The sequence below is a fragment of the Toxorhynchites rutilus genome, chromosome 1 (genome assembly GCF_029784135.1).
Source record: "Toxorhynchites rutilus septentrionalis strain SRP chromosome 1, ASM2978413v1, whole genome shotgun sequence".
In the NCBI taxonomy this organism is placed as follows: Eukaryota; Metazoa; Arthropoda; class Insecta; order Diptera; family Culicidae; genus Toxorhynchites; species Toxorhynchites rutilus.
Genome location: NC_073744.1, coordinates 175,072,504 through 175,094,044, shown reverse-complemented (window position 1 = coordinate 175,094,044; position 21,541 = coordinate 175,072,504). Strand labels below are relative to the sequence as shown.

At 39.9% G+C, this 21,541-nt stretch overlaps 2 protein-coding genes across 5 annotated transcripts in view; one reads left to right on the top strand and one right to left on the bottom strand.

The window, feature by feature from the left end:
- Window positions 1-4,065: 4,065 nt before the first annotated feature.
- On the top strand, window positions 4,066-21,540 carry LOC129762257 (uncharacterized). The gene is made up of 3 exons (XM_055760352.1): window positions 4,066-4,244; window positions 20,115-20,347; window positions 20,414-21,540. Exons 1-3 carry the CDS (start codon window positions 4,212-4,214, stop codon window positions 21,429-21,431), a joined length of 1,284 nt encoding a protein of 427 aa, XP_055616327.1. The 5' UTR covers window positions 4,066-4,211; the 3' UTR covers window positions 21,432-21,540.
- The window catches only part of LOC129762258 (uncharacterized), a 78,846-nt gene continuing 61,626 nt past the window's right edge, over window positions 4,322-21,541 (bottom strand). For 3 of the 4 annotated variants that reach the window (XM_055760353.1, XM_055760354.1, XM_055760355.1), the window contains exons 4-6: window positions 12,058-12,263; window positions 11,693-11,998; window positions 4,322-4,995 (exon numbers count right to left, since the gene is read on the bottom strand). In XM_055760353.1, the coding sequence (XP_055616328.1) occupies window positions 4,891-4,995; window positions 11,693-11,998; window positions 12,058-12,263 (617 nt within the window). In that variant the 3' untranslated portion in view covers window positions 4,322-4,890. Of the gene's footprint in view, window positions 4,996-11,016; window positions 11,559-11,692; window positions 11,999-12,057; window positions 12,264-21,541 lie in introns of all 4 variants that reach the window. The other variant, XR_008740590.1, reaches the window with a different exon arrangement.

Genomic DNA, 21,541 nt, shown 5'->3' with positions numbered 1-21,541 from the left:
TTCTTGCGGCTGCTGTTAAGTAGGATGACTTGATGTCAAAGTGTCAAAGTGGATGCAGAGATTCAGCAGATTTTAGATCCTATGCAAATGTACTATCTAAAATATCAGACATTGCGTAAAGCCCGCATTGTGATACCAGAGAAATTGCAGAACCAAATGCTTCATATAACTCACGAAGGCCATCTAGGTATAAACATATTGAAATCGTTGCTTCGTTCGGTAATTTAGTGGTCTTAAAGCAATTGGGGAATTCGCATGTCGTTGTTCACTTGTAACAATACCAAATCTCCGATGATAAAAAATTAGTGGGTTATATCTATGATATAACCGCAAGGTTCACGTGGAACTACCTTAGCTTAGCAATCATTCGTTTGTATTGATTAAATTCTTGATTGAATGAAACAGTTTCCAAATTCAATTGAGTTCAATATATTTGCTCTGTGAGTGAAAAAAATGAACAAATGCCGTGTAAAGTCAATTCATTTATTGTGATTGATTGTTCTTCGTTACAAGTAAATTTAATAACGGACCTTTTACGTTTGGTATGATGATTTTTTTTTTTTTATCTTCGCTTATTTTTCGTCGGCCTATTTCCGCCACTTTAGTGCCAATCACCGACATCAGGGAGGCGACTCCACCTGTTCCTACCTATCAGACTCAACAACTCATGAGCCGGGCCAACTTCTTTTACTTCCGCTCCGAAGGAAGACGTAACCAGAGATTTTTCGCCTCAGAAAATCCCAACGACGCCAGCTGGGATTGAACCCAGGCCGATCGGATTGTGAGGCTGTTACTGGTATGATGATTAGAACAAAATATATGTACGGAAGAATTATCAAACGTTTGATGAACCAGCCTAAGGCTGAAAATCTTTCCAATAAAGACAAAAAAAAAATATCAAACGATTATTTTATTTTACATTTCCCTCTGAAGTTTACATCCCAAAAGTGTACATACTTCTCGAATCTCGAATTTGCTTGAAACTGGGAAGTTCATTCGCTTCTAGTGTCTGCACGATTTTCCCAGGTTCCTAAGTTTAGAAGATCATGTTAGGACAGACATATTCCACTCTGCACAAAGGCAAGCGAGGACAAAAGTACTCGCAGTTTGCATTTATTTGCAGAGCCGATTTCCCCAGAAACCTCGATTTGAAGTCTGTGTTAGGGAAACACATTTCAATCGGAACAAAAATACCCCCGACTTGCATGAATTTGAAATACCGATTTCTCCAGGCACCTTGGTTTAGAAATCTCTATTAGGGAACACATTTCGGTGGGAACAAAAGCTCCCCCTACTTTCGTGTGTTCTTTTTCTTCTTTTTGGCTTTAAGAGGGTTTAAACTTTTCTGTTCACTCGCCTCTAGGCTCTTTCGTGTGCTTGCAATGCCGATTTCGCTGCTTGGTTTTAAAGTCTGTGTTAGGGAACATTTTTCGATGAGAACAAAAGTCCCCCTACTTTCATGTATTTGCAATGCCAATTTCCCCAAGGCTGCTTGGTTTTGATGGCTGTGTTAGGGAAACCGTAAATCGGGCCAATCAAAACGATGCAGTTAGGGCGTTTAGATAACGCCTAATATTTTACAGTTATTCAATTGTTTATCTAATGAAAAACAACATTTTGTTAGTTGTGATAGATGCGTAGAAATATTCCATATCAAGTGATGCAAACATCTCTCCTATCCAGTACAAAATGTTCGAGCTATAAGCATTCGAAATCTTTCATTTTTTCCTGCATGTTCTGTGTTTAGGTTTTCATTTTACCCTCCATATATTCCGGTTAGACGTAGTCCCACGTCAAAAAACTGCGGGTTCATGGCTGTGAACTTTTTGGGACCAAGTTTGCGAATTTCTAAGGATCTGGGAAATAACTGGTGACAACAACTAAGGGAATTTCTTCTAGCTTATCACGTCCCAAATAATGTCGTAACTTGAAGATTTCCCTCGAAACCGATGTTTAGGATGGACATTAGATGAGAACTTGCGATTTTTAAAATGCGGCTATGCAAAATGGTGTTAAAATATCGTTTCATAAAATGCCAAACATAAATAAATTTGATAAAAAATCTATTAGAAAACATTTGAAAATTGAGTTTCAGAAATAGCACGACGGTATGTAGTATCGATTTTTTTGTTGTAAAAGTATTTAACCCGTTTTATGCCAAGCGTTCGAAAAATCGAACAGCAACTTCGATAATGTTTCATGCCTTTGGAAAGCAACCATATGGTATGATTTTGTCATCAAATGTTAGCTTAGTCAATTATGTACCATTTACTATCAATTTCATTCGAGTTTGTATCACTTTATTGGGCATAAAAATCAGTTTAAAGCAACTATGTGCGGAAAGTCCATAACCTCACTTAACCTGAGAAAAAACATAACCTTACAAAATTTAAAAATATGTAAACTTTTCTACAATATTACTTTGGTAAAAGATCACACATTGTGATGTAGGAAAAAAATTGAATTGAACCTCCTACAGGAACAAAAATGTAGGTTTTGGCCAATGTTTTCGTTTGGCACTTTTTTGATTTTTTGTCATTTTTCGGAAAACGGAGTTACGGAAAAAGTATTTCTTGAAGATTGGGGTATATGTAACACCAATAATCAAAATAACACCCACGGATTTTGTCAAAAGAATATTTTTACAGCTTGGTCGTTAATGGTTAACCCTCCTGTACTCGCGTGCAAAATCATAACACGTATACTCGCGCACGGTGTCACAGACCGTAAATTGAACTTCTCTGTAATGTTGCCATTGTGTATTTTTCAGGCTTTATTTGCATTCATTTGAAGAAGAGGGTATGATTGAATGAAAAAACTCCAAAAAATATGTTTTCTTCGTCTTAATTATGTTTTAATAGTCATCTAATGTTGCCTCCTTTAAAGTAGAGTATTTTTTGCTACTCCAACACAAATAACGAAATTAGAATTTTTCACTGTTATTAATTAAAAGTAAGCTACTGAATATAATTCATGGCTATAAAATAACATAAAAACATATTAATCGATTGTGGTTTCATTGGAGTAACATAGTCAAAACATAGCATAACTGCATGCTCGAAAAAAAACATATTTTTTACATTTCATGCAGTTGTTGCGGGTTTTTTCGGGTCTTTTATCGAAGAGAAGAATGTATAACGACCTTCCAGATAATTATCAGATGATAAAGGTTCTGGAATCTAAAGTTTGCATATTTCTTATATTCTTTGTCTCTGTTTTCTTGGTAAACTAACTAAGCCTTTTTCTAGATGGGGCATAAAAAGATGATATTATATAAAAGGATTTCTAGGAACTTCCTTTTCTTTTTCTTGTTTTCTTGTCGATATTGTCCATTATGAAAAAGTTTCCCCGAAACTGTATTTGTTCAAAATTACCATAAGCTACCGATTAGTTTATAGTTTACTGTTTACAATCCTTCCTCAAGTGAAATTCTTTCACAAGTGTGTATACGTATGACCATTATATTTAGCCAATAACTATACGAAAGTCAAACATCTATATTTTACTTTTGAACGTATGAATCTAACAACGAATATATCGACGAATAGTTAATATATGGATTCGTGCAATCCAGTTACAAAAGGGACTGAAATCAAATAAGAATAGTCCGGTATTGGTCTTATGCAATATATTCAATAAATATTCCATGCCACTAACATGAATTTATACATTTCATTCAACAATATTCTAGAATATGAAAAAAGGCACTTGTTCAAAAAAGTTACTTCTATGCTCGCGTCGGTGTGTCAGACCAAAATTGTTAAAAAAGTGGCACACGTCCCCTTTGTACCAACACATGCGATACGCTAAACGATGACGAACGACGAATAACGAAGCTAGAGAGAATCGCAAAGTCGTAGTGTTGATATTTTCTGAGAAATGAACGAATTATTGATTTCTCGGACTGACAGACCAATGCGCGAGTATAGGAGTGTTAAATTTAAATATAGCAGGAGATGGATTCTCAATCATATATGTAACTAAAGATCAGGATGGCATCACTGTTCACAAGTAGCATTGAAAAGGCACACAACTGCGCAACATTTTATCGATTGAATTCTGACAGCTGCTGTTTGGGAGACTGTTATTTGTGTGTATGTCGTTATTGCTGGTTGATTACATCGATCCTACATTTAATTAGGAGAATATGAATCTTAGTGACTTTTAAACTGTGTTAAAGTGTAGATTTGCTGTTATAAAAGAACGATATAATGCAGGAGGAAGACAAACTATCCGAAATAACCGTAAGTAATCGCCTTATTACTCATTGGAACCCTTTAAAAATGGCCGCTTCAGTGATGCTAAATGAAAACAAACCCGATTCTATCCTAAGTCATATATCTTTATTATCTCAATCTCTTTTAATACAAAGAAATAAATAGTCTATAACGTTCACAGACTGCCCGCTGTGTAATAAAATTTAAGAAAATAGTTTTAAATCATGAAACAACCGTGTGTTCGATCACTCATCCCACTGACGACTCGAGCATTATTGAATAGGTATGGCATTGTTCCCACTCCAGTTGCTCCCGACAATATCAACAAATAGCTGCTTCCACTGTATAACCCGAGTAATAATGTTCGCATTTCGTTTCACCACCACGGTCCAGGAATGTCCCTTTGCTCGTTCGTATTTCTTTCTCACTCAATCGGCGGCGTCTGGCGCCGTGTCCCCTTGGCTGTCCTCGGTTATGCGCGGACAATTTGTCTTCTTTTCCCTTTGTTACATTTGTACTGTAGTTTACATCTCGAAAATGTTTGTGCTGTATCCGTTTTACGAAGAATAAAATACATTGTCGAATATCATTTTGTAGGCCGATAAACCAATCACTGGGTGGAGCCAGCCGTGGTAGCTCACTAACGCTCTGTTGGCACGCTAGCGCGGTGAGCTTAAGCCGAGGACATAGAGGCCGTTAGGGCAGATGGGACGGGTTTCAGGATTAATCTTCTCCGGTCCTGTGTGGATTGGTTTCCCCAGCGGCTGGGAGGAGAGCTCTGTAATTTGATAATTGTGGGAGAAGGGGAAAAGATTTTGTTAATTACATTTGTCGATGATATTTTTATGCCGGTTCTGAAACGTTATTAGGCAAAATATCCGTCACCATGATTAGTCTGTCGAACTGTTTTCTACATCGTTAGTATACATAATTTTGTGAGGATGAGTCGCCATTGACCCTTTTGGTTATGAATGTTACACCATTTACCGAATATAGACAGGTAAAAGTAGATCCTCTAAGGTAGAGCGTAGAACATATAAGGATGGATGCTTCCGCACACTACTGGTTATCAATAAAACCAGACCATAGTTTATAACAAATCATACAAACTCTCTGATTTGAAAAAAAGTTAAAATAATCATTAGGTTCGATAGTATCCTACGTATTTTTTGTCCTCATAAAAGAGACTTTCAAATCTTAATACTCTTTCATGGCTCCAGTTTTACGAAAAATTGAATTCGAGCAGACGAACATGAGACGTCGACAACACGATATACATTAGGGTGGCAATGGATGCATGGAACATAATTCATCATCAAATTTCAAAAACCGAACATGTGCATTTTGTTTATTGACCCAAAAAAATGAACTGTGCAAAGTTTGAGCTTAATCGGACATGATTTAAGGGTGCCTCAAAGCGCTCGAAGTTTTGATTTTTTGATCCTTGAAAATCTTCCAAAGGGGGACCTAAAAGAAATTTGGAAAATCGGATTTTTTTTTTAAATGTGTGACACATCGAGATTTGGTGTCATCTCGAAAAGAAAATTTTGGCCGAAAATCGACCTTTTGGGACCTTCATTCAACCTGACTTCACTTCGCCACTACTACTCCACCCCGACATACATCTCGTTGTCCGCGTACACAATTTTATTTTAACATCCATATAAAGTGAAACGAACACTTGATTTCTGTTGCAAAAAAGTGGTTACACAATTTTCTGTGACATCGTGCGAGAGTATACGAGTTATGATTTTGCGCACGAGTACAGGAGGTTTAAAAGAAACGCCAAACTGTGGCTCTGGTGGAATTCTAACCCTTATTTTGGAACGTCGCCCTAATAGTCTATATCTTCCATTCTCAATATTATTTAGAAGGTTTATTCAAAGCGGAATTCTCCCGAAATAGCATAAAATTTGATCTACCACATCGATCTAAAACATACACAGCTTACTTACACACAGATTAGCTTAAGAACAAAGGATCGTCCTGGAACGTTTTACTTCAACAAACTTTATATTCCATTCATTTATGAGGGGTTGAATCTGAGTTCCAGACTGACACTACGATTTTTCCAGCTATTTTCGACTGACTCTATCGTCAGATCACAATGCTGAACTGCATCGTCTCTGATCGGTCGAATGATGTACGTAAACAAATGAGAGTATATAAGTCAGTTTGTGACAATACAGAAAAATGCCTTCACGGAGTTGCGCAAAACGTTATCATCCAAAACCCAAAAAAAAAAACAGTGGTATCCATACACGACCGCATTGTTGACGTAGTACTATGAAACATTATTTTAATTCGCTTGTTTATTACTTTTGATATTGTTTTAAAATAAAAAAAATTATTTGAAAATTAATTTTTCACTAGAAATTCGTAATGATCCTGAAGAGGAGTCGATGTTTAGCGTAATTTTGTACTAGCAACAGAATATGGCTGATCGCGAGAATAATACACATACTGTTCATATGCCGCATTGCTCTCTTGCACGCACTGCAATTGAGAATACATTGTGCATATTCTGAGCACATTTTTTGAAGCGAACGATTTGAGTGCAAACAATACATACAGAAGCAGTGCACCAACTTGCCACTTGTGGCTACGCGACTCTTTCGTTTCTTCTCTCTCTCGTTTTTTCTCTCTTTCGTTTTTTTCTTTCTTTCTTGCTTCTTGTTTCTCTCCCTCGTTTTCTCTCGTTTCTCTCTCTCTCTATCTCTCTCTCTCTCTCGTTTTCTCTCTCTTTCGTTTTCTCTCTTTCTCGTTTCTTCTCTCTTTCGTTTTCTCTCTCTCGTTTTCTCTCTCTTTCTCTCTCGTTTTCTCTCTCTTTCGTTTTCTCTCTTTCGTTTTCTCTCTCTTTCATTTTCTCTCTTTCTCGTTTCCTCTCTCTTTCGTTTTCTCTCTCTCTTTCTCTCTCGTTTTCTCTCTCTCTCGTTTTCTCTCTCTTTCGTTTTCTCTCTTTCTCGTTTCCTCTCTCTTTCGTTTTCTCTCTCGTTTTCTCTCTCTCTCTTTCTCTCTCGTTTCCTCTCTCTTTCTTTCGTTTTCTCTCTCTTTCTCTCGTTTTCTCTCGTTTTCTCTCTTTCTCCCGTTTTATCTCTCTCATTTTCTCTCTCTCTCATTTTCTCTTTCACTCTCTCGTTTTCTCTCCCTCACTCTCTCTCGTTTTCATTTTCTCATTCCCTTTTTCGTTTTTTCTCTTTCTCTTTCGTTTTCTCTATTTCTCTCTTGCTTCCTCTCTCTCACTCTTCCTCGTTCCTTCATACAGAAGCAGTGCACCAACTTGCCACTTGTGGTTACGCGATTCTTTCGTTTCTTCTCTCTCTTTCTCGTTTTTTCTCTCTTTCGTTTTTTTTCTTTCTTTCTTGCTTCTTGTTTCTCTCCCTCGTTTTCTCTCTCTCTCTCGCACTCTCACTCTCTCTCGTTTTCTCTTGTAATTGAGCGTCGAATAAAAATAACTACAATCTTATGGGAGCAGGCAAATAAAATTGGTTTCCATTGGGTATGCCTCCGTGTGAATTGTTCGTACCAAAATCAATCACTTACAGTGCCTAATGGCGTAGCTCAGATTGCAAGAAGGGAACACTCTTCTTACCTTCGTTCCTTGGTTTTCTTCGCTTGGATGTGATCATGCAAGTTGCTTAGCTACCATTGACTCCGCAATGGTGTTGGCATTTGAAAATTGTACTAGGTGCCTGCTATAGACGGTTCTGTCGGCTGAAATAGTTACGTTAAACAAACCTTCCCGATTCGAATTGTATAAAAAAATAGAATCAGAATCCGTTCACAGCTGAACTATCGGAGAGTCGCGTCATAATCGGCTGTTTTTCGGTTGATTTAGTGTGGAATTGGACTATGTATAATACTAGGGTTGTTGCACAGTTCGTGGAGCGGTAGTTGAAAAAAATAGGGTTCATAAAATTATTTTTATCTTTAGTATACTCTCCTCAATTATGTATCTTATCCCTGGGGTGATTTTGCAAAATAATTTTTCAAACCTCTTCGTTTGATGAAAAACAGCTTCCGCGTTAGGTGCGCAACTAAGTTCCCGCTGTTTTCAATAAATAGCTCCTTAGCAGTAAGTGTTGGTCAATTTCATCATTTCGTCGAAAAGTCATTAACCAAGCTTATGCATATGGTGAACAAACCGCATCAACCCTGTAGTGATTTCGTTTTGGCGTCATTTACTCTCCGTTGTTTGAAAATATCCGATTTTGTACCAAATGGTCTTATTTTCATTGTTCATTATTATTCATTTTTTATTATTGTTCATTTTCAGCCTCTTGGGCTAAATGGTGCTGACGGTGCTAAAAATCGTAATTTGTGGAAAGTGCTGATTTTATTCTTTCATTCCAAGAAAAGGCCACGGAAACACATAAAGAGCTTCAAAAAGCTTACGGAGAAGCTGCTCCGAGTGAATGACTGTTGCATAAAGTTGCTTTTTTTAAAAAAAAAACAGTCAAAGGAAACCTGATCTGGCGATAAGTTAAAGGTTTCAAGCGTTCATACATTAATTCGACCGATTTTCCCTTTCGAACACCAACACTAATACTGCATATAGAACAAATGTTTGCTACGCTTTATATCAGTGATTTTCAACCGGTGGGAATTCCCCCCTAGTGGCGAATTTGGTCATTAAAAGGGGGGAATTGTGCAAGGGAATATTAGATCGCTTTGAAGATGACAATGATTAGCAAAAATTACCACAAAAATTTCATTGGATATGCTAAAATTTGCGATCCTCGGCAAACATTTCCAAATCTGAATTGTAATGTTCAATTGAACAACTTCTTTTTGCAACAAGTTAAACTTCAAACATATTTCCCTTATATCAAAAAACAAATTTAAACACGGCTTTCCGACTGGAAGTGACGAATGTTTCGGATCAATTTCAGACCAAACTCATCGATCTACAAATGATCGATTCTTATCCTGATATGCGGGATAAGCGTTACGAGTGTTGTTGTCTTTTGCGTTGAATTCATGTGAATCTGGATTTCCCACTATGCTGCTGATGGGAACAAAACACCGTAACAGAATGGATATCGAAGACATGAGGTGTGCTTTTCAACAACGTTTGTAAGAATTACGATTTTGGCGGAAATCGTTCAGGCGCACGTGTCATACTAACTTGCCAAGCTTTATATACCTTTTTTTTTGTAATCAGATACAAGTATAAAATAAAATTTGTTGCGAATATATCTTGAAAACCGTTTGTATTTTTACATTACTTAACTGTTATGCTACAGACTTTCTGACAAAATGCTGATAGGGGTGAAGCACTGGGATAAATTTTCGTAAAGGGGCGAATTGAGCCGAAAAGGTTGAAAACCACTGCTTATAAAAGTTCATATAGGGCGGATATATTGACAAAACGACTGAACAGGTATTAAGATACTGATATACTGCCATTTAGCAATAAAGGTGCTGAGTTAGTGTCAAAGTAGAGCTTTAAGCAAAGATCGAAATGTTCGCTCAGCTGCGAGATAAGTATTCAGTCAATCGATCTAGTTTTCAATGAATTGTGCAATGTTGAAATTTTCTTCTCTTCCTTTTCGCCGAAAATTGTTTTTCAGAGAGTTAGATGGGCGAACTATATATCTATATCTCGCTCTCTCTGTCTCTCTCCCTTTCTCTCTCTCTCTCTCTCTCTCTCTCTCTCTCTCTCTCTGTCTCTCTCCCTTTCTCTCTCTCTCTGTCTCTCTCCCTTTCTCTCTCTGTCTCTCTCCCTTTCTCTATCTCTCTCTCTCCCTCTCTATTTCTCTCTCTCCCTCTCTCTCTGAAGTTGAATAGAAAATAAAACAAGGAGCGAAAAATCAAAGCTAGCTTGACCAATAGTTTTAGCTAATCTGTCAAGCTGGAACTTTGCACAGTTCATTTTTTGGACCAATAAACAAATTTTACTGGTCGGTTTTAGAAATTCGATGATGAAATTTTTTCCATACATCTATTGCCACCCTATCCTGCATCTATCATTCATTCTATGGACGCTCAGTACATCATCTCGGAAGCATACGATTTAATTTCCAAAAGAGTGGACCAAATTTATACTTTCAATTTCTCTCATTCTTGAGAGAAATTGAATCTTGTTGAGATTGCGAAACTACATTTAATGTTTCATATGTGTCGTCTAGCTGCAAAGCCGGCTATCTGAAGAAAAAAAACCAAAACAGGAAAGACGATTTTCTGTAGTGTCATGCCAGAATGAGGTAGGAAATAAATAGGATTTGGCCGGGTTTGCGGCACATCATGATTTTTAAACGCGTATTCTATAGGGAATTGATCGATTTTGGCGCTGTTTCTCACTGCCAATAAGTGGAACAATGTATTTAAGGTCTAAAAAACAATTTCTCAGATTTGAGGAGTTGATCGGTTTTGCAACTAGGGGACACATTCGTCAATATGAGTATTCATGAAACAATTATAGGACTTTCTGCTGTTGTGGTTCATGAAATCAACTGTTAGTATCACACTTGATGTGGTTAATTACTGCTGCAGGTATATTTAAATTCTAGAAAAAAAAGCGCGACAAAAGCAAGGAAGTAAAGAGAAGAAGAAGATGATTACCCGAAAAATTTCCCCGTTCGAAAGCGGAAAAACCACATCACCTACTAGTAATCGTTAATCAATTAGTGTCTTTAGGGGCGCGCACAACATTCATAGCGAATCGAAGCGGGTCGGAGGATTTCCCCTGCGCCTGCGATTGATTAGTCATTAGGTGATTAGCTACAACAAAAACAAAAAGATCTACGGATTTAACACTGTAACACAACGGTCTTTTGTTGTGTGGTAATATACTCACGGAGTAGGAACGCACCGCGGAGGGAACCAATAAAAAATCTCTGAAGAATACACGTACGCACACACACACGTATGTCCACGCACAAACAAACAATCAATATCATCGGGGTCTACATTAACTAACACACTTTAGCTTAATCCAGTCTACTATCTATCAGGGCGCTCGATCTGCAGGAATCCCTTGGGCCATGTGCGAATGCTAGTTTTTGTTTGTTTGTTTTATTTGGCACAGTCTATTGAGTACTTCGTTCTTGCTGCTAAATATGCGATTATGATAAACTGATCAAATTAATATAACGTAACGATCGCGTCGATCGTTCTTCTTCTTCTCTTTCCTAACACTGTTAACACTACTATCAATACTACCAACCACACAGAAACATATAAACTTTAAGATCTACTCAGTAAAACCAAAAGACTACTTTAGTAGTAATCGCGTAATTGTGTGTGTGGTCTGCGTGACACAGTACTAGAATGGTGCGATTGGTTGATTGTTTTGACGTGCATCGAATGGGGATTTTAGTGTATGCTATAGAAGCTGGTCTAAAAAAAACAAGGGAAGAAAATAAACGGAAATATGTTAGTGGATGGTATGATTCCCATCGTGTCCTGGTCCTATATTTTTCTGCTGTTCAAAATACCCACACATACCCATGTTATAAAGTTCTTCAGTTTACCTTTAAGCATCTGCAGTAGTTGTGGTCGAAATAGGTGCCACTGGTGCACTCCTTCGCTTCGTTGCACTCACACAAGCAGGTATCCGGATTCCACTGCTTGATATCCTGCTCCTTGAGACACTTCGATCGATCGTCGTTGTTCGCGCAGTCGCACCGACAGTTGCGGGAGTTGTATCGCTGCAGGCTGTTGCAGTGTTCCTCCTTGACACGGCACTGGCAGGCACAGCCAACGTGTTCCTCGATGAGAGCCAGATCGCGGCTCTTGAAGCGGGTCTTGGTACCGGACACGTACTCGAGGACGTTCACCTGAGGGGGAAGAAGATATACTTCATTGGCAACGCCGTGAACGAAATAGTGCAACTCACGGTAAAGGTTCTCGTTCTGGTCGACGTCGGCTGGCACGAGAGACGCTTGGACACACAGCAGCCACTGCAGCGTTGTACTCGGGTGCACGACGGGCTGTAGATTAGCCGCGGGTCGCTGTTATTCTCCGGCCGTAGACTTACAATTGTTGGCTGAGTATTGCACCCAGCAGGGGTAGGTATTTCTCCGGCTGATCGTTCTCCAAATCCTGCGAAATAATTTTCAGAAAATATCATGTTAATAGAACATTATAGGCCTAAGGTATCTGCTCCTATAGTAGATGGGTACCAATAGTTGCACTATTTAGGAAATTAATTACATATCAATGTAAAGTTAGCTTGAGCAACCAAAACATCAATTCAAAACAAAAATGTAATCATTTCATAATAATGTTAGCCCTTGAAAATACTTACTAGTCTAACCTAACTTTCTATGTTTCATGAAATAGGGTACACTGAACAATACAGTGTGTGAATAGTGATTGCTCATAAAAAATACATAATTACAAGTTAAGTTGAAATTGGATCCGTAAACACTTAACAATGAATCCAAAATTATGTATTTTTTATGAATAGTCACTACTCACACACCGTTTTGTTCAGTGTACCCTATTTCACGACACATAAAAACTGATACTAGACATCGGATTTTTGTGACACTTCTTCGCAAACACGCTCATGAAAACAGTTGTTTACATTTGTTTGGCTCGATAGTTTTGGTGATTTCCAGCTGTAATTGCAAAAAGTTTACCATTTTTACGTAACTTATGATCAATTCCTTAAACATTGGTATTGATTCTTAAATTTTCCCATGGTAGAATGAACAAATATTATACGGAAGAAAATTGATCGGGTTTACGATGAGGAACTATTGCAGAAGTGCTTAGAGTCGGTTAAAACTGGAGAAAAGACTATATATCGTGCCAGCAGATCATTTGGAATTCCAGTCTCAACACTTCGTTTTCGCATGGGCGAAAAATGGACCAAGAAAATTCGCAAGGGACATCCAACGGTGCTACACCCAAACGATGAAATGAAAATCATTCATTGGCTCACATCTGGCCATAAACCATTCTAGGATAGTGTCACCTTCATTTCTGGCCAGCTAGTCTAGGATAGTGTCACCTTCAAACGCAATGGATTAAATATCCCTTCACTTTTTGTTGTGATCTACGCTGGAATATACCATTCACCTTATTTATTTATAATGATACTACATCCCATTGAGAGATTAGATCTTCTTCACAATTTTTCGCCAATAGTCCCGATCCATGGCTGCAGTTCTCCAACTCCCGACTGCACCGATTCTTGCCAAGTCCTGCTCCACCTGGTCCAACCACTTCGCTCACTGGGCTCCTCTCCTTCTTGTTCCTACCGGATTCGATGCGAACACCATCTTTGCAGGGCTGCTGTCCGGCAATCTTGCAACATGCCCTACCCATCGCACTCGTCCAGCCTTGGCGACTTTCTGAATGCTGGGTTCGCCGTAGAGTTGCGCCAGTTCGTGGTTCATTCTCCTTCTCAATACTCCGCTTTCCTGTACACCACCGTATATTGTGGTGTGGCGTTCGAAAACTCCAAGCGCTTGTGAGTCCTCTTCAAGCATCGTCCATGCTTTGTGCCCATAGAGAACAACCGGTCGAATTAGGGATTTGTACATGGTACACTTCGTACGGGGTCGGAGTTTGTTGGACCTCAAGGATTTGCGGAGCCCATAGTAGGCACGACTTCCATTGACAATGCGTCTTCGAATTTCACGGCTGTTGTTGTTGTCAGTTGTTATCAACGAGCCAAGGTACACAAATTCCTCTACCACCTCGAGCTCGTCGCCGTCGATCACAACACTACTACCAAGAAGAACTCTGTTGCGATCAGTCCCTCCAGCTAGCATGTATTTAGACTTAGACGCATTGATCCCAAGCCCAATCAGCCCTGCTTCGTGTTTCAGTCGGGTATACAAGTCGGCTACCGTCGCATGTGTTGTTCCGATTATGTCCACGTCGTCGGCGAAGCAGATAAACTGACTAGACTTGTTGAAAATCGTGCCCCGCATGTTGAAGCCCGCTCTCCGCATAACACCTTCCAGTCCCACGTTGAAGAGCAGACAGGAGATTCCATCGCCTTGTCGGAGTCCCCTGTGAGTCTCAAATGATTCCGACAGCTCACCTGAGATCCGCACACTGCACCGCACACCGTTCATCGTTGCCTGAATCAGTCTTGTCAGCTTTCGGGGAAAGCCGTGTTCGTCCATGATCCTCCATAGCTGTCGTCGGTCGATTGTATCATATGCGGCCTTGAAGTCGACGAAGATGTGGAGTGTAGGGACCTGATACTCGCGGCACTTTTGGAGGATCTGCCGCAGTGTAAAAATCTGGTCCGTCGTCGAGCAACCGGGCATGAATCCGGCCTGATAACTTCCCACAAATCTACTTACTATTGGCGATAGGCGGCGGAAGAGGATCTGAGACAAAATTTTGTAGGCACCATTTAGGATTGTGATGGCACGATAGTTCCCACAATCCAACTTGTCGCCTTTTTTATAGATGGGGCAGATTACCCCGTCCTTCCACTCCTCCGGTAGCTGTTCTGTGTCCCAGATCCTGACTATCAACCGGTGCATACACTCTACGAGTTTTCTCGGACCCCCCTTGAAGAGCTCCGCTACGAGGCCCTCCTTACCAGCTGATTAATGACCTCCTTAACTTCACCCATCGTCGGGGGTGGTACGTCGTCGTTGTTCATTGCACCGGTGTAGTCCTCCTCAACGCCGTCTAGGTCTCCTGTCTGCGCGCTGTTCAGGTGTTCATCGTAGTGCTGCCTCCACCTTTCGATCACCTCGCGTTCGTTCGTCAAGATGCCTCCTTCCTTGTTTCTGCACATTTCGGCCCGCGGCACAAAGCCTTTGTGCGAGGCGTTTAGTTTCTTGAAGAACTTCCGCGATTCTCGAGAACGATAAAGCAGCTCCATCTCCTCACACTCTTTCTCTTCCAGGCGGCGCTTTTTTTTCCCGAAAGAGATGTGTTTGCTGCCTTCGTTTCAGTCTGTATCGTTCCACGTTTTGTCGAGTCGCTCGTTGCAGCATGGCTGCGCGTGCTGCATCCTTCTCGTTCAGGAGCGCTCGGTACTCGTCGTCAAACCATTCGTTCCGTTGTCCTCGTTGTTCATACCCGATGACGGTCTCTGCTGTGCTGCTAATTGCTGATTTGCTGATACCATTCACCTAGCAGTAGCGATAAGCACTTCTTAGATTTTCTGGAAGATGTATGGTTACAACACATACAATTACATGAACAAAAAAGAATAGTCATTACTGGTGGATGATCTCACCAGAATAACAAGAACATCTTCGAAGACCATCGACTTAGTATTTACAAATTTTGACGATGGTGTGATTGAGATTTTTTATGATAGCAAAATTTCGGATCATGAAACAATTGGTATGGACTACAATTTTTCTGATGTTGACTTTTCCGAAATACAAAAAGAAAAATCTTATAAGTGTTGGAATAATTATTCGAAACGAAGGTTGCTATCTGTTCTTCAGAACAAAATAACTCCGGTTAGTGAACGAATCTCTCTTCATGGTGTTGCAGAAAATCTTGAAGAAGCACTTTGCTCTTCAATTAACCAGATAATTGCTGGTATTCACACTGAAATTTCAGTACTCAGACATATTGGCAACAAAATCTGGTATAACTCTTCATTGGCTTACATCAAGAGAAGGCGAGACTATTACCTAATAATAGCTAAACGCACAAAAACTATTGAAAATTGGAGCACATACAGAATATGGAGAAATATTTATGTACGCGAGCTGAAGAATTCTAAGAATAAATTCATACAAAATGAAATACATGCAATTCAACAGGATCCGAAGAAGCTATGGAAAAAAATTAAAGCATTGTGTAATCCAGGCGGCCGCAAAGACATCGACATTGAGTTTGACGGTAACAAGGAAAGTGACAATATAACAGCAGAGAAACTTAACACATTTTTCACGTTAAGTGTAGAAGAAATCTACAATGGTATTGTAGCTCCATCCAATCGACTGAATTTTGTCTTCGCAATTGAGATGCTTTAAAACTATCAACATGGGAACTCTTAGGAAGGTAGTGATGGATTTAAGAAACTGTGCAAGTGTTGAAAACATCAATAAAACAGTATTAGCTCACAATGTTGGAAAAAATCTTTTGTCATACCGTAGACCAGTTAATATGTTGCCATTATACGAAAAGATTCTCGAGATTGTAATTAAAGATCAATTGTTGGAACATATAACGAAAAATGGAATACTGGTAGATGAACAGTCTGGGTTCAGAAAAAATTATAGGAGGTTGTGTCCAAGATACGACCGCATTGTTGACGTAGAACTACGCTGTTATTTTATATAAGTCGCTTGTTTATACCTTCGGATATTATTCCATAATGCTGTGAAATTTTCGAAACAACTGCTTAGTAGAATAATCTTTGAAATTGAAAGGTGTCACCCTCAGTGGAGGAATTTTTGCTACTGGTAAGCGAAACCTAATCACATACAAAACTCCAGAACGACATTTACATTCTTGTGACTAAACAAGCGAAATAAACTCTTTTTTGTTAATATCAACAACCTCGAAAACAGTAGCAATGCTTCATTATGATCAATATTAGCGCAAATGCAATCCTAGTTGAAGGCAGTTTTGCGACTGGCATGCGAACCTAAATAACTTATAACATTCCAGTGCGACATTCAAGATGCTTGGTATTCCCCAAATATTTTTTTGGAGCATAACCTTAACGCCTGCTTCGCCATAACGTCAGTTTAATGCATTGATGCATTCTCAAAGGCACCAAAGAAGCCGTTTACATTTTCGACCGAAGCACCGAAATCGCCTATTTTGCTGTTGTTCGATGCGGTGTCACACTCGCGAAGGCTCGGTTCAGTGCGAGCGCTTTTTACTACACCAACATCGCGTGCATCATTAGATGACGCTTGCTCGAAATTTCATTGGCCCTGGCAATGCGTTCGTTTTTTGCAGGGCTAGAGCCAGCCTCCCTCTTCTTCTTGCTCACCACACACTACGCGAAACGTCCAATTTATGACGCGGGAAGAAAAACACTCGATACGAATAACGAATAACGAACAGAATAAGCAAACGACGATATCCAAGTTGGATTACCACTGGTGGGGTCCAATCTTAGATCGAAGCGCAGCGAAAGCAAAGTGAACTGGATTGCTCAACAGTCCGATGCCGAATGAAAGTTTGCCTCAGCGAGATCCACTGTTTATACTCAAGGCAAATATTCCCCTTCATTTTTCTACTTTTCCTTTGTTCACGGCGACTTCAAATCCTACGATTTCCCCTTCGTTAGTCGTCGATAAGTTGCTCGTTATTGGCTGCTCTGTTCGGGAAAGCACACAAATGGACAGAACAAATGTATGGACAAATGGAAACGCCTAAAGTTTTCATGAATTTTAACCATTTACAAACCAGGGGATTCTAATGTATAGCATATTAAACAAATCTTAGGGAATTTCCGATTCGTTTAGTATGTAAATCGCTAAAATCCGTTCGCGGCAAAAATTGTTATTAACGTTAACTTTATTTCATAAAAACGTGACCTGTTTTCTGATTTGGCACCCTTAATGAAAGACGTAGTTCTACGTCAAAAACCACTCTTGCGAAACGGCTCTCAATTTGTTGCTCCTGAAGTGGAAACAGGCTAGAGAAGCGAAGAAGATAGTATTAGCCGTATTTATTGACTTGAAAAGGGCTTTTGAAACAATAGATCGAATAAAATTACTAAATTTGCTTTACAATTACAATGTTACTGGACCCGCATTGAAGTGGTTTGAAAGTTACCTGAACGGACGAACACAAATCACTATTTACAGGGACAGTAAATCATCGGCGGGACCAGTGAATCTGGGTGTGCCTCAAGGAAGTGTTCTGGGACCGCTACTTTTCTTGCTTTATATCAATGACATCAAACAGGTGCTTAATGACAGTGACGTAAACTTATTTGCTGACGACACTGTAATATTCGTTGTAGCTGAGACATTGCAAGATTGCTACACAAAGATGAACCATGAACTGCAAAACTTAGGCGAATGGTTGAAATGGAAAAACTACAGTTAAACATAAACAAAACAAAGTATGGTAGTATCGACATGCAATTTTGGCAGTGAAGGTCTTAGTAAAAATATTGATGGGCAAACGGTGGAAAGAGCATCATCGATTAAATATCTTGGCGTTATACTTGACGAAACGCGGCACTTCGATGAACATATTAACTACACTAGAAAGAAGGCAGCTCAAAAATATGGAGTGCTTTGTAGAATAAATCGATTCTTGACTTTTGAAAGTAAAATCACGATCTACAGAGCGCTGATCGCTCCACATTTTGATTATTGTGAATCTACGTTATTTCTCGCGAATAAGAGGCAAATACAAAGAATGCAAATTGTGCAAAATAAGGCAATGCGCCTGATATTGAGATGTGATCGACTAACTCCACGGAGATTTGTGCTCGATTGCCTGCAATGGATGTCAGTGGGACAGCGTATTAAATATTGCACGCTTACGTTCATACATAAGATGACTAGCGGGATGACACCGAATTATTTACAAAACACGATAACGTATGGAAGAGACATGCATCAATATAACACAAGACAAGCAAGCGACCTCAGAACCATGAACTTTCGAATGTCATGTACCCAAAACTCACTTTTTTATAAAGGATATAGACTATACAACACATTACCAAATGAAGTAAAGATAGCAACAAGCCTTCGAACGTTCCGTAGTATTTGTAAAGAGTTTTTGAAACATGATCTAGATTTTTAACCCAGTGTGCAATATTAATCAATGTTAGTGTGAAAGATGACGAAATTATAACGGATATTTGTGTTTCTTATCTTAAGACTATGATAATGATGGTATATTAGTTGTTTGTTTAGTTTTGCTATATATTCTGTTCATTTAGTCGTAGACCCAAATTTAACTTAAAAAAATAGTTTGAGTCCGCGCGCGGTGACAGACGCAAAGAAGCAGAAGATTCAACACAAGTAAAAGCAATTTCTCTCGAATAAAATTAAAAAAAAAACATTCCAATGGGCTTAATGTGGAAACCAAAATAAAACTAGGGATAGCTCAACCAGAATACTCGTAAATTCATCTTCTCAACTGATAATTATAACGAGATTTTTCTGTGTTGTGGCGGATCTCATTGCAGAGTCAGGTTGACACGTTACACCCTGGGTTGAATGTAGGGCCTGAAGTATCGGCTGGAATTAGGCTTAGGTTTGCTCAGCTGTCTGGTCTCGAAAATGACCGCATTAGCAGGTCGTTGTCGGGTATCTAGTAAAGCGGGAATTCCTTTGTAAATTCAAGGCTAATGCTGACATAGGTATTGGGTTTAATTCCTGATCGGTCAAGGATTTTTTCGGGTTGGAAATTTTCTTGACATGCCTTGAGATAAGTAATGGGCCTGAAGTATCGGCTAGAGTTAGGCTTGGGTTTGCTCAGCTGCTTGAACTCGGAAACGATCGCATCGTGGCCGGGGATCTAATAAAGCGAGAATTCCCTTGTAAATTCTTGGCTAAAACTGACATAGGTATTGGGTTCAATTTCCGATCGGTCTAGGGTCTTCCCGGGTTGGAAATTACCTCGACATGCCATGGAATGAATACGTTCATATAATGGCTTAAATTGTTCTTTCGATTAGTAATCTATGCCTGCGAGATAACCAGTCCGTTTTCTTTTCAATTTAGCTTGCCTACTGGTTAGTTGATGAAAAAAAATATAAATACCGTAATATAATTATTATCAATAAGATAACTCGTTCCGCTCAAACCTTTGCAGGGGGAAGAGGTGGGACCATCATCATTAAATTAAATTATTATCAAATGTTAGGCTGCGGTTTACCAACGTAGACTGTATCAAAAAGTCATTAGAAAATAATTGTAGTACTAGTTAATTATATTAAATAAAAATCATCCAGCTCAAACCTTTGTAGGGGTATGAGTTGGCATCATCTAAACTACAATTCACGTGTTTATGCATTGTTTTTTGCAGATGAATCCCAACGACATACTTCAGCAGTATTTAGAGCTCTTCACGAGCGACACTAGCCAACTACTGTATGTACTCGCCTCCAATGCTGTCCTCGATTGGAACGGAATCACCGTAAGAGGTCGTACAAAGATAGTCAAGTTCCTGCGCCGGAAACAGCAGGAAGGAACGATACAAATGTTTTCCGATGCTACCATGGTGGAAGCATTCGAAGAACGCGATACACACATTGGAACGTGAGTAGCGCTACTTTTTGTTCCCTCAAACATTCCCGTCGATACAGTTTCACTTTTCGTCCACAGTAAAACCACACCTCCGGAGAATCTGGCACAATGTTTAGATTCTGAACAGATGCACGAATCACAAAAGCCGCTGCTAGCCTCTCCTAGTACAAGCACATCAAGCAAAGATCTTAGTTACGAAACTCCTCCACGCACGCTACCAGCGTTACCACATCCTCCGCCGTTAACCAGAGGCTGTGAATTTCTCTCAAGTGACGACGAAGAAGACGTGTCACAAGCAGGATGCAGAGTTTCGAAAAATTCGCCGCCCCCTGACAAACCAAGTTCCAACAACTACACCGAGCTACAGTACTTGGCAGCAATTGGGATCCTGCGGACAGCAACTGAATCCAAACACCATAGCACCCGCTTCTCTAACCACATTCCTCGGGAAGACCATACAGTGGAGAGCAGCTCCAGCGGTGTTTCCATCACACCAACATCCGCGAGGCTTAGGGATCAGACCGAGAAGCGAGCCAAACTAAAGATATCCTACCGCATTCATCGACTCTCGCGAGAGGTTCAATTCGCCCTCCTAATATACGAACACTTCCCTACCCGCTCGTCCACTGTCCGGAGGAACCTCTTCAGCGATGCTGGTGAAACCCAAAATCTCAACGATATCGACGAAGAATCAGTCTCTTCAATTTCCCCCCAGCAGACGAATGATGACTCGCTTGTGGGACAACCACTCCCTGAGTCATCACCACCACCACCACCACCACCAGCATCATTGGAGCTCCCCGCGGTGCAACGGCTAACTCCCCAGCTACCCCTGACACCTCCGGGAACTCCACTCAAGCGACGTCGCTGCATTCCTCCACAACGGTCTCGACCGGTGAATGAGTTTATCGTGATATCGGAAAGCGGAGGCGGCGGTGGCGGCGGCACTAGCAGTGCTAGCAGTACCGGTCACTCATCCCGCAAAAACAACAACACTCAGCAATCGTGCAAACGTAAGTCCTCTCAAGTGCAAGAAAGCCTCAGCGCAAAGAAAAACAATTTTATCCCCACCACCTGCAAACGGCTGCGATTTTAAGGAGGAGCCTCAGTCAGCGCGCTAAATATCACGTAGTTGTTTGAAACATCAATTTTGAAATAGTTCGTGTAACTGTACATATATTTTTAAGTATATATTTGCGATATTAG